A 13,681-nucleotide genomic window follows, 5' to 3' on the forward strand; every position below is an offset into this window, starting at 1 on the left:
ACGTTTGCTATGGTTTTTTGACCAGTACATACTGTGTGACATTTAGATCAGCATAGAATCTTGTCCGACCCACTTACCGTGCGGTATACAAAGACTCGGAGTTGTTTGCCTCCAATGGTCTCCAGTATCTGTCCATTGTAGAGGTCGCTAAGGCCAACCTTTACTTTTAATATGTGATTTTGCAGAATTAGCTTAAGGAGGCGCTGATCCATGCTCAGGGTGTCGTCTGTAAATAAATTCATTAGGAAGGAACATTATTGTGTATGCATAACTTGGCTGGAGGAAAAACCTGAAAGTGGGCATCTCTAATGCTATTAATGAGTACCCTTTACTCATACCATGAAGGAGTCTATTAAATACCCGAGGCCAGCAAGGCTGTCTGCCAGTATAAGCTGATCTGCCTTCCCAAACTATCTCCACAAAGTTCTTATTGGGCAAACAATGGCTCCATCTACATAGGGACTGTTCACTTTCATGAAGGTCATTGGCAAAAAATCTAAATCTTTATAGTGGTCCAAGTTTCTGTTTGTTTGCCTATTTTTTTCTTTCTTTTTTCCTGATAATTAGTTGTCCATTATTCACATGGGTGACTGTGGATGAGCCATTTGTAAGTTCATGCTTATTTGCTGGTCCAGGGATCAAAGCACACAGACTCCAAGATGTAGCTTAGTGCCAGAACATACACACATTATTAACCTAAGGGAGATACAGTATCTCTAGAAATTCTGATTTCTCTAATTAACAGTTTCATATATTACAACTTCATACCTAAAAAACATTAAGTTTGACTTTTGTTCACTAAACTCTTCCTCATAATTTATGTATCTCCCTGTGAAATAAGTTTTAAAACTGATCTCAGCATGTGTTCTAAACATTGGCAGTGAGTAGCAATAACTAGATGAAAAACAAACTTCCCATCATGATCCACACATATCATCTTTGTTTTTTTGTGCATTTATAAATTGACACCTATATTTCTGAACTGCAAAATCTAATCAACATTTTCTAAAGCACCTAGTATTGATTGCTCACAGTAATCACTGTGAAGAAAGATGTTCCCCCAGGGAGGAAGCAGGAACAGAACCCAGCACATACCAGAGAATGCGTTGTTCACAGGTGCTAACAAAGTGTACTCCCCATCTGGCTTCAGAGAGGACGCCAAGCCTAATTGGGACACCAGGTCTGTGAAAGTGGTTTGCTGTTTTCCAGCCAGCTCAATAACTTGTTTGGCTGTAAAATAAACCATTGCCATTTCAACAATGCCGTCATTGTTATGATCCCCATCTCAGGGCTTCTAAATCAATGCCTGGCTCGTTTCTACTCTTGTAAGCTATTTACTTCAGTGTCAATCCAGTAAAACATCCTACCCTGCCTTGTATGAAGGTTCCAGCTTCTATGTGAGGGGCTTGATGAACACAAATAATTTTAGAGGGGATTTTTCTCCCTGTCTTCCTAGTGTACTTTTCTTTAACATACTCACCTTTTAGCACTTTCTACACTGTGACATGCCCTTTGTTTTACCAGAAGTCTACTATCAATGTCCATCTTTGTGTTGCCAAGAAACATACTAGCAGTGTGAAACCCTTTTAGAAAAGCTAGATGCCGGGCCCAGGTCTTGCATGTGCTGCCCATGACTGCACAGGCCTTGGAGTCGGCACTCTGTGAGCACACAGACAGACTGCTGTTTCTGCGTCTTTAGACTGCCCATCAGCTCTTCATGGGCTTATTCTCCAAATACCTTAAGCCAGCAAGCAAAGTGGTGGTCGGGCCCAGCTCACGCACCAGAATCAGGAATGAGGACTTCGTCAATCAGGTGGATGACACCATTCTTAGTCACGATGTCTTTCTTGTTCACCATCTTAATTCCATTAATGGAGATGCTGTCCCCTTCACAGCCTATCTCAATTGTGTTTCCTTCCATGGTCTCAAACACGGCTCCTCCTGTAATAGCCTCAGAGCACTGTAGAGTATTTAGGATGTGGTACTTCAAGAGAGCTGGGGAAAGAGGGGTAGGAAGGGCGTCAACTTCTGGCCAAGGGAAATGACATTTAACCCTTAAATTATGCATTTCATCATGGAGTTAAATTCACCAGGGAAATCACAGCACAGACATAAGACTCAAGAATTAAAATCTTAACTATACAGGTTCCAAGAAAATGGGTGTATTAAATCTTTGCTTTAGTAGAAACTGATTAACTTATTAGAAAGGAGAGAAAGAGAATATGAGCTTCCAAAACTATTCTGGAAATAGGAATACAGGAAACAAAAGAAAGAAAAAAGTAAAAGAAGAGTCTTTTAGATAATTTATGAAGTTATCTGTTAACCAGGACTGTTCTAAAACAGAATGCTGCAATCACCCCTTCCAAAAGATCATTCATGATCTGCAAATTATTTCTAGATCCTGAGGGCAAGGCAAGTCACTCCCTCAAGACACACCCAGAAAATCCAGAAGAGCATCTGTAGTGATCTACCCTTTGGGTCTGTTACATCAAGACTTACGTTCTCAAAGTTCATCAGCTTTATTTGGAAAACATATTTGGAAATAAAGCATTGAAGGGAGACTGGAAAGGACCCAAATGCATTTGTGAATCAACGTACGGTGGCCAAGGAGAGCCATGTAACTTTCTCTGCTCAGCTACGACTTGTAGCAGACATTTAGAGTTGAAAGTATTGTATAACATGCACTTCACATTATAATCAAATATAACAGTACTCTCCTATGCTTCATTAATCTTCCTTTTTAGCTTATTTATTTTCTTTGTTTTATTAGTGTGAGTGTTTGCCTGCATGTACGTTCACGCACCACGTGCATGCCCGGTGCCTACGGAGGCCAGAACAGGAAATGATTACTTCTGGAACCACGTGGGTGCTGGGAATCGCTCACAGGTCCTCCTCAAGAGCAGCCCGTGCTCTTAACTGTCTCTCCAGCCCCTTATTGACCTTTCACAACATGCATAACTTACCTGCTTGGAAACAACACCAAAGGCTGCGACCTTGCAGCTGTTTTTATTAAGAATGATGCTTGCATATTCTTTCAGTCTTTTAAATGATGTTTTCTAGAGCACCTCACGTGAGACATTTTTGGTCTTTCCTATGACAGCTGCTATTACTGGCAATAACTGGTCCTTTTTTATTTTTTTTATTGTCTTTGTCCTAGGTCTCTGGGAGACGAAGACATTTTCCTACCTTCAGAAGCCACTTTGTCTCCCATGATCCTTTCTAGGACTCCCCGTGGGAGTTTCTCAAATGCTTCATTGGTGGGAGCAAAGAGTGTAAAGTGACCGTCTCTTCCAAGGGACTCCAATAGGTCAGAGGTGATGGCAGCCGCCTGAAACACAAATGGTTTTCAGAGGATCTACGTCATAAATCATAAGGAAATTTGTCACACACTTGGCCTAGGGGATCAGGAGGGAGTTGACAGCCTCACCAGAGACATTTGCTCTAGATTGTTAAACCAGAGACATTGCTCTAACTAGATTGTTAAACTAGTTTTTTTTTTTTGGCCCAACCAATTAAGTGTTTCCCAGTTTTTCTCAAACTGTTGGGAAATGTGACAGTGTTTATCTGATTGCAGCAAAATTCAGCAACAAGTACAGTCTTTGAATGGACAGGTTCTAAAGTCCCCCCAAAATATGGTAGTCACACACCCAGCCTTCCTTTATCTTCATGTCCAAACATTTATTATTACTAGGTACAGGATGGTATCTCCTGTGTGAAGTTGCAGTTTGCTAGATTGGTTGAATAGCACTCTTTACAGTCTGCAGATCTTGCCAGGGAAGGAAGGTTTTCAGTGACTCAAGGGAATCTGCCCTGGTTCTTACTCTGAACGATGAAAGGTCATCTTCTGCTTCGAGGAAGTCTTGGATGGAGGTACCAATTTGTGTCAGGACACGATCAATGACGTGGACAACACCGTTTGTGGCAATCTGGTTCCCGTGGATGACTCGAGCACAGTTCACAGTGACAACCTGCAATTGTTTGAAAAAAAAATCAGAGCTGGCCTTAACTGCTAGGACAGCAAGGTGATTTCCACATTCCTATTGTACTAGAATGTATGATGTAAAGAACCTGCATGCTGAGTGCTGATGCCAGGGATCTAGTAGATACAGTGTAAAGAGTCTACACACCTGAGTGCTAATGCTGTGGGTTAAGACTTGAGTATTGTCAAAGAGAAAGAAAGAACTGTCCAGAAACTCAGTCAATCAAATCAAGAGCGTTTCTGGAGATCCAAGGCAAATAATTTCTGTGATTTGAGTTACTGATTTTAATTTTATTCTTTAATATGGCTATAAATTGTTTTTAATGATGGTCAAAGAATTGTGCAGAGTCCCAATTAGCTCTGAAATGAATTCTGAGAGAGGAATAAAATTTTCATTGCAAAACTATAATGAGGTCTACTGAACAATAAATAGTATTGCCTCATCACTGGAATTTCTTTCTCCTCTAGAAATTTGAACATTGAATAAAAAACTCTGAAACTCTATTGACAGTTTGCCATAGTGTAACTAATGTGAAAACTCAAGAATCTTAATCAGTATCCAGAGAGTCCAGGGCAGTCACCACACCCTCTAGAGTGTATTTCACTATTTATAAGAAACCATTTAACATACAGTGACTGCTAGATGCAAATCATTATTCAGTCATTACAAGGAAGCAATTGGATTGAAATTTTACAAGGCCAAATTTTGTTTTTAATCATAATATAAGAATTTATATTATACCAACAAACTTTATCATTTCTGTGAACATCCTAACAAGGGAACAGATAAAAAAAGGAAAACATGACTTGGAAATGTAAATTTTATAAACTTACCCCATTGGGATAATGGTTAATAAAAAGTCCCAGATTGTTGTACATTGAGGGAATCACCATGCCGTGCTTCAGGTCCTTGGTTAACAGTCTCTTATTAACCATATGGCTATGTAAGGCATTCAGTAGCTCAACATTGACGTTGTTCTCCAGTCCTCTGCGAATGTCCTAGGAAGAATTCAATAACAGTTTGTCTTGGTTTATTACTGAAGTTCTCTCCACTACCCATTAAAAAAGTGTGTGTGTGTGTGTGTGTGTGTGCGTGTGTGTGTGTGTGTGCGTGTGTGTTTGTACATGCTTCCCTGCCTGCCTCTGTGTATGTGTACCATGTGTAGGAGAATGCCTGAAGGTGTTTAGAGTTTGAGTTACAGGTGGTTGTGACTGGCCTGATGTTGGTGCTGGGAACCAAATTTGGGTTTTCTGCAGCATTCTTAACCATTGAGTCATATCTCCAACATGATTTCTACTCTTTTCTGGCCTTCTTATTAAATTACCAATTTATCATAGAAAATTGACATGGATAATAGAATTGTATAATTCTAACTGATTGAGGAATTTTGGAAATTCAAGTAGTCAGTCCTAAATTGGATAGAATGTTTGTATGTTTTTAGGAACAAAACTTTCAAAATAAATTGATGAAGATACAATCTTCATATAGGTTCATAACCAGGGACATGACATCACCAGACACAGTACAACACGTAGGTTGTGGTGCCATCACTCAACATTCTATTATATTTGCATATAACACTTGAGGGATTTTGTGTTTTTTTATGCTTGTCTTTTGGAGACAGTGTCTCATCATGTAGCCTAGCCTGGCCTCAAACTCATGACCATGCTCCTGACTGGGCTTCATGAATGCTAGAATTAATTCCAGGCATGTACCACCACCCTTGACTATCAAATGAGATTTAGCAAGGATTTTGTGCTTTTTCCTAAACTAGTGTAAGAATTCATCATCCTGTCTCTTCCCAAGGCTGTGCCTTACACCTCTCTGAACTAGTGCTATAGTGAATGCAACGAGGAAAAGGTGAGCTTCATGGTACTTGTTAAGTCACAGTAAGAACAGAACTTAGAGGATAGAGGGACAGCGTGCTTTAAGGGCTCCAATGATGGATGAAGCTATTTTCAATAGGGTGGTTTGGAGGTGCATATGCAGAAGGAGGTAAGACTAAGATGGGTGGGCATAGTTTGGGTGATAGGGTGGGGACAGCATTGTCCTATATGCTGACAGAGTAACTGTTGGTCAAGTAACTGATAACCATTCCATCATGACATATTTTTATATTCCTCAGGCAATGTTCAAAGTATGTTCGGAAAGGCGCAATGCTGTGAATACTGAGTAAGGAATACATTAAGACAGCAATTAAACTGAAGAGTGTGAGGGTCTGGGACTCAGTGATTGGGCTTGGCTTCTGGAAAGCTAATCGAGGGGTAAGATTATTCAGAAACAAAAGCGCAAGGAGGATCACCACAAATGAACATGATAGTATGGTGATTAGCTAATATTTAAGGGATTGAGATGGGGAACCAGGGTCACTTGCCGTTTTTAAGTCTGAATGTTGACATTGATTCTGCCTATTATGGCAGAAAGGGCTAGAGAAAAGCAAGTGTTTATGAAGCTAAGAAATAAATGGCTCACATTTTCTGTAACCGTTATTTATGTAGTCACATGGTTTTTGGAGAAGAAATATTAATGTGGAGATTAGAATCGCTGGGGCCCCAAGGGAAATCGCTACAAACCCCACAGACTTCATGGCTGTGCCCACTAGAGTGAGAGTCGCTAAGGTGCAGGGAAAGGGCAGGGCAGTTCCAGGAAAAATGTCTTTTCTACTAAGGCGAGCATGCGCAGATGTGACCAGAAGGAACGGGGGGGGAGACTGACGTGTAAGGAAAGACAAGGGACCTTGACTCAGCATGGTAGAGACAAAGGAAGCGCTGTCCGAGAAGTGGCATTGAGTCATTGTAGAAATTTCAGTTCATCGCCACAGGAGCATGAAGCAGGAGCGTATTTCTATACTAGTTGTATAAATTTGGAAATAGGGGGAAATTTTATGAATTTACTGTCATGGCTTAGTCTGTTCACAAAATCAAATACTGCTTATAACACTTGGTTTAAATATCCATACGTACTTACTATTTTGACAGTTTGGAATAGCCATCTATATGGCATGTAGTTATGCATGTATAAACTATTTGTGTAGCTTTTCATCCAACTATTGCTATGTTGTTTATAAATCATAAAAATACAGCTAAGTGATATGATATAGCTTATAATACAGTTTAAAAATATAGCTAGGCATTTTAGCTTATGTTTCTAATAGATACGTTTTCTGAAAGCACAAGTATTTTCTCACAACAAAGAAGGTAAGAGGAGAGAAATAAAATGTAATGATGATAAGTACCTCTTTCAGCTCATTCTCCTTCCCTTTAAAAAGACTCTCTCCTAGGGAGTTCCACTACAGCTGAGTGAGCATACACCACTGTCCCAATAACTCGTTTTTATATATTCTCACATGTGTGTGATAGGAACATATAATATGTTCTTGGGTTATATATAAGTAAGTTGATCAATTAAAATGAAAATGGCAGTATCCCACAATAAATGTTTCAGATAATGAAAAGGATTAATTACAGAATCCAGGTTTTCCCAAGCCTCGTTACTCGGTGCGAAGTAGGTGTATGACCCCTTTCCTTCAATCTCCTCTCTCAGCTTTGAGACATCGGAGTAGTGCTGAGTGGTAGTGGCTCCCACAATGCCAAGAGTGCCATAAACGTGGTCAATAGGCATCACTGAAATGGTCAAGAAATGAGCAAATGCTTAGTACTTGATTTCCAGAGTATCCATTCACAATCATTCAAGCTTTGCACTATTCCCCAATATATTCAATTTATCAATTTAAGCAATAATATCCCATGAATCCTCTACTTTACAAACGTTGCATTTTGAGTATTATATAATAAAGTACCACTTGAATTATTATTTCTTATATTCTTGGTGTTAAGAAAGTGAAGATTTGTTTGTTTGTTTGCTTGCTTTTTTTTTGAGACAAGGTTTCTCTGTGTAGCTTTGTAGACCAGAGTGGCCTCAAACTCACAGAAATCTGCCTTCCTCTGCCTCTCGAGTGCCAAAATTAAAGGCATGCACCACCACCACCCGGCTAAAGAAGTGAGTTTTAAAAGATCAAACTGAAGTAACATATAATAAATCCTGTCACATCAATAGCAGTTCAATCAGAATTTTCAGAAAACACGCTTGATTATTTGAGGTAAAGACAAGCCAAACTCTCAATGAGACTAGCAAGGATAACACACGCTGCAATGCTGGGCTGAATCTCTAAGCAGAGTATTATCTTTACATCTATAATTTTAATGTTCTTGGCCCTAAAGCAATACATGGACACAGTCCTCTCCGTTTTAATTTAAGGAAAACACATCTAATACTTTCAGAAGCTTTTCTTGGCCTGAATGTCAACCAGAAAATGTACATCTAGCTGTCTGCAGACCACCTGCTTTTCTGACCCTGTTGATTTGAAAATTGGTGTCATTTGGACATAGTCATAAAATAAATGACCGCGTTAGTGAATGCCCCAAGACAATTATTAAATTGAATCACAAATTCTGCAAAAGAACTCTCAATATAACAAAACTGGGTAAAAGTGGAAAGGGTTAAATTTAGCAGGGTTTCGTGGGAAGCCCATGCCTAGATTGAGCAATACACATCCTACACCAAACCTGGTTCAGCAGTTTCCCTGTGAGGAAAGCTGTAGCATAATTGACTACAGAGGTGACATGAGTTAGTCACACGGCGCTGTCACCAACAGCATTAACCAAACCTCTGGTCTCAGCAAGTGAGCTTCTCGATGGTCTCTCAGCCGCTCAGACAGGAGTGCTCTGGAGACACCAGCCTAGCACCTCACTCTGAACACACTGTTATGCAAGGACTGTCTAAGTGTCGGTGTCCTTGACAGTCAATTCTTTGGAGTCTACACCTGATTCGAGGCCTGGAGGACCTGTGCCCCAGGAGGAGACCACTGTTTTGGGGAATAGGAGCCTGGGGAAGGGTGATGATTGGCATTTCATATCCAGAGGAAATGAAAAGTGACTTATTCTTTTTGGCAGAACTATGGGCAATCACATTTCAAAGTGAGCACATTTCAAAGCAAGGGCCATTGCAAGCTCAGAGCTGGTCAGCGGTAGATGGTGTCTTCTTAAAGTAGGCTCCGTGCTTCTAAACAAGTTCAAAGTCAGGGACTTTCATCCAGGAGGAGCTGAGCTACTTCCAATTAGGCTTCTCGTTAGTGTCTAGTGCTACCAGTTTCCAGTGCATGAGACAGGAGGTCTACCATTTCAGCATTAGGGTAAGCATGGGATTAACACAAAAACACCAAGCATTTGCTTGGACTAATGATTATGCTAAATCTGTGCATGCACACACCTGTACAGCCATGCACGTGCACACAATGTTGGCTTCCCCACGAGCGGTCCAACTCATTGCTCACAAAGGAAATGCTCCCCCACTTAATCCCTAAATGTAAATTTTACCTGCTGGACAGCCTTTCATCCCTTCCATTCTCATATAGCCAGGACAGCATTCATATAACACAGTGCTGCAGAGAGGGGTAAAACATCTCAGTTTTAGAACGGAGAACTTCCAAAGATGCACCCTTACATAAACCTAACGTGTCACTTACTCCCGTGATTTGCTAAGACTGTAGCAGTTAGCTTTCATTTCTGCCCTTCAGATTTATGTAAGTTTGGTTATTCTCTGCACCCTCCTGGCACTGGGAGAAGGGTCCTGTATCTTGATCGTGAATGAAGAATAGGGTTTATGTGTAGGTTCACCGTGGGGTAGACAGATGCCCTTAAACAAGCCACTTGGCACTTTAGAATTCAGTCTTTCAACTGTTTAACGTGGAAGAGCAGTGATAATACCAAAATAGAAATAGTTGGGAATCCCCAAAGAGTGTTTTGGGAATAGGTTTGTTCGGTATACATAACAAAAAAGTCCATTTTCCTATATGGCCAAGAGGTGGACTAGCGCTAGAAGAAGGCACAGTGCCTGCTCTGGGCAGCTTGGAACCTGGGGGAGTTACCCTCACTGTCTGAGTGGCAGCAAAACTGCGATCAAAAGCTGGCTGAAATACCGCTGGCATCGCACAGGGAGCCTGCAGAATGCTTCATGAAAGGGATTCTACATCATTCTAGACAGGAACTTAACCCAAGGCCCAGGGATACGTGTGCTCTTCTTGTTTTCTTCCAGAAAATTCCCAAGGTAGCTGTTTAACCAGAAGCCAAGTTGAAAACTGACATTACCAGAAGATGCTGGCAACTTGAGCAGGAGCGGGGGGGGGGATGTCACACATCCTCCCTCTGCACAGCATTGGTTTCCTTGGTTATTCGAGATTAGCACTTGCATTTATTTCAGTGAAGAGATGTAAATGCAATTTGAAACGGAAGCTCTTGGAGGGAAATTTGCTAAGGGACATTGTTATAGCTTTGGTAGAAAGTCTGGCTACAAGCAGGACTTTTGTTTAACAGGAAACAAGAGTCTTTTGTTGTGTGACAACTTTGGCATCTCTAATATAATTACAAGTGGACATAAGACTCCTGTAATTTCCAGGAAGAACATTAAAAATATTTCCCTTGACACTTAGCTTGGGAAAACCACCGACTTCCCCAGGTTATATACTTTTATGTTGAGTGTTTGCACCAGTAGCACAAGGGTAGAAATAAGCCATTGACTAACTAACTAACTAGCTAGCTAGCTAACTAGATAACTAGTTACTTAATCATTAATATTCATTTTAAGAGTGTGTCACATTGGAGCTCAAGCTAGAATTTGGGGTGATTTTGCTGCCTCAGCCTTCTGGAGATTACAGGCATGAGCCACCATGCCTGGCAGAAATAAGTTTGACCAATGCTTCCACTCTTTGGAGGGTGCCTGCAGTTCACCATGGTATGCTAGCAGATCTCTAGGTCCTGCAGTCCTCAAGGCTACGCCTTCGAGATGCTGTTCAGGCTGACTGCAGTGAGAGCCCTTCCCATTGTTGTCATCACTGGGAAGGACATGGAAACCCCTTTTTATCTCACTTTTGAGGCAACCCCGCCTCTAAAATGATGAATTGGCATAAGTGATTCCTAACCTTTATAGGTCCAAGTAAAATAAATCAATAAGCAATAATGATTTACAGCTTTAAGTTGATCAGTTAGAGGTTCAACTAAGCCATAGTTGTATCACTAAGCTAAAAGAAATCGTCCCTTTAGCCATTGGGATATTTGATAGAGTGATGGGCTTCTGCTGTCACCTTCATGGTCCCCTGGGGATCAGGCAATTTGTAAAAGGTATCCAGGATTAGGAAGAAGTGGAAAATGCAATTTCTTTCTAACTTTATGCTTCAGTGAAAACTTGGGGTGACATTTAATCTTTTAAATAACTGGAGAAACACTGATTTGGAGTTTTAAATCATAATATTTCAAATTAATTTGTTGTCCTTGAACCTGTGTATGTGTATGTGTGTGTGTGTGTGTGTGTGTGTGTGTGTGTGCGCAGGTGCGCATGAGTGCGAGCACATTCTCTTATGGCAAAGGAAGACCAAACAACAGAGTAGAAATCATGTTTGCTCATACTAATTCAGGCTATATCATACTGCCATGGGCTTGCTTTGGCCCCTCCCTCTTATGGGCTCAGAGAAATCGACTCTTGTAACTGTGGAGACAAGAGCAGGTTTCTCCGTCTGTGTGGATGAGGCTTTCTTTACACACTCACGAGACTGGACAGTGTTTTCAGACTGGGCCATGTACCCAAGAAGAGGCTAGTGACATCCCTATCGGATCATGAAACTGTCAATGAAGAGAAGGGTGAGACTCACGTTTTCTTCCCGCAGATAGCACCTTGGTACCAGTTCTTACATGAGCTGAAGTATTTCTTTTTGGTGCCCAGAATCTGCTGGAGGGCACAGACATTTGGGCTGGAGAGTAAAGGGGAGGCAAAAAGAGTTAATTCATGTGGCTATCATCTCTCCACAGTCTCAGGTCAGGTGGCTGAAAACAGAGGTTAGGGTGCAGACTTGATATTCCAAGATGTGATTTTAGTTTTGCATAAATCTGACTGTTGAGCCAATCCTACTGGGTCCCTAGAAAAGCAGAAGTTTGACGGAGATAGGGAATGAGAGAGGAGAAGAGGAAGGGAGGGGAAGAGGAGGGAGGAAGGAGGGAAGAGAGGAGGAAGGGGAAGGGAGGAGAGGAAGGAAGAAAGACAAATTGTATATTTGAGACTAATACCAGTATTTCAAGAAGTTCCCCTGATAGGAATATTCAAACAATTCAATTTAGTGGAGTTGAATTTTATGTACACACTAATGTTAATAGCGACCCCCCCCCTCCCACCCTGCCTTGTTTTAAAACTAAGCATGTACTCATTGGAGGATGGGAGGTTCAGGATTCACCTGAATAGTGGGAGACTGACAGCCAAGACACCTGAGTTATTACCCTCTCTGCTCTGTGGTTGTCTAGGTACTTACAGAAGCACATAAGTGTTAAAAGTAACTTTTGAACAATGCCTTTACACAAAGGAAACTTGTTTCTTTGACTGGGACAAATAAACGTGTTCTCTATTGCAATTTAAGTTTGCTTTCTCTTAAAGGGGGGTGGAAATTCTCCTCCGCTGTGGGGAAGAGTGCTCTGAGAATTAAGAAAACTCTCCAAGGCTTGGGAAAGATGCCAAGAGCCATATGTAAAAAATACAGATGTTTGCTTAAGTTACTAAGTTGTTTCTAATAACTTCTTAAAATCCTACATTTATTCTAAAAGATAAAAATACTTCAAAGAATTCAGAGAACCTATTATTCAAACCAGAGTTTAATTTTCATATATAAATCAAATAAAATTTTTGCTGAAATCCTGTGAGGCATTTCAAAGCCTTTAGCATGATACCATCTAACAGCAGACTCTGATTGAAATCCATATTCTGCAGTTTTGGAAGGAAATAAAAAGTCAAGTAAACTGAATTACAAAAGATTAGCTCATTGTATTTTGTTAATTACATTAAAACTAATAATCCACATAAAGTAATCATTGTTATATTGATAGCAATTCTTATGCGTTTAAGATGTGTCATAGTAACCATACACACACACACACACACACACACACACACACACATATATATACATATATATACATTTACAGAATACTCAGTTTTTTATTTTCCTGTCCACCTTGCAATAAGTAAAACAACAACAACAACAAAAACCAACAACTACCCTGAGGTGCATTCATCTGGAACTTCATACATATTTCTAGAACAAGCTAAGAGGAAACAATTAAAATAAAATAAGCCAGGGACTCACCCCTGATCCCGACCCCGGATGCGGCTGTGAGCCAGGACCTTGTCATAGTAATTGTTGGCATTTGCAGGGTTAAGGGCGCACAGCAGCAGAGCCAATAAGGGCAGGAGAGGAACCATCTTCAGCCCTGAGCTCTGTCCAGGAAGAGAACTGGCCTGGGCTCTGGAGAGCTGAATTTATATAGCTCAGGGCGGTGGGAGGGAGCGCGGGGGCTGTGGGAGGGGGTGCTGGAGCAACCTGAGACTCCCAGATGCTGTCCAGAAGCACCAAGAGCCCTGGCTGCCAGTGAAAGCCTACTGGGTCCTGAGCAGACTGAACTTCTCCCATTTGCTTCCAATCATAGAAGGCCTGGCGTTCGCTTGTATAGGTTTTGTTTATGAAAACAGCTGTGTCTGAGTTGGTGGGGGTGGGCGGCAACTCTGCCTCTGCCACTCCGTGTCTGAGCTCAGTCACTTTACTGGCTTGATCTTATCACACTTAATCATTCCACAACAGAACAACAGGGTTGTTTTTCACCAGAAAA

The 13,681-nt window shown here is 41.0% G+C and overlaps 1 protein-coding gene across 4 annotated transcripts in view; it reads right to left on the minus strand.

The window, feature by feature from the left end:
- The window catches only part of Postn (periostin), a 30,779-nt gene extending 17,459 nt beyond the window's left edge, over nucleotides 1-13,320 (minus strand). For 3 of the 4 annotated variants that reach the window (XM_005077469.4, XM_005077467.4, XM_005077468.4), the window contains exons 1-10: nucleotides 13,162-13,319; nucleotides 11,683-11,781; nucleotides 9,356-9,420; nucleotides 7,446-7,603; nucleotides 4,814-4,978; nucleotides 3,822-3,968; nucleotides 3,187-3,328; nucleotides 1,783-1,995; nucleotides 1,096-1,230; nucleotides 78-226 (exon numbers count right to left, since the gene is read on the minus strand). In XM_005077469.4, coding sequence (XP_005077526.1) covers nucleotides 78-226; nucleotides 1,096-1,230; nucleotides 1,783-1,995; nucleotides 3,187-3,328; nucleotides 3,822-3,968; nucleotides 4,814-4,978; nucleotides 7,446-7,603; nucleotides 9,356-9,420; nucleotides 11,683-11,781; nucleotides 13,162-13,277 — 1,389 coding nt within the window. In that variant the 5' untranslated portion in view covers nucleotides 13,278-13,319. Of the gene's footprint in view, nucleotides 1-77; nucleotides 227-1,095; nucleotides 1,231-1,782; nucleotides 1,996-3,186; nucleotides 3,329-3,821; nucleotides 3,969-4,813; nucleotides 4,979-7,445; nucleotides 7,604-9,355; nucleotides 9,421-11,682; nucleotides 11,782-13,161 lie in introns of all 4 variants that reach the window. The other variant, XM_005077466.4, reaches the window with a different exon arrangement.
- Nucleotides 13,321-13,681: the final 361 nt, after the last annotated feature.

This window comes from Mesocricetus auratus, unplaced genomic scaffold (assembly GCF_017639785.1).
Source record: "Mesocricetus auratus isolate SY011 unplaced genomic scaffold, BCM_Maur_2.0 Super-Scaffold_100011, whole genome shotgun sequence".
In the NCBI taxonomy this organism is placed as follows: domain Eukaryota; kingdom Metazoa; phylum Chordata; class Mammalia; order Rodentia; family Cricetidae; genus Mesocricetus; species Mesocricetus auratus.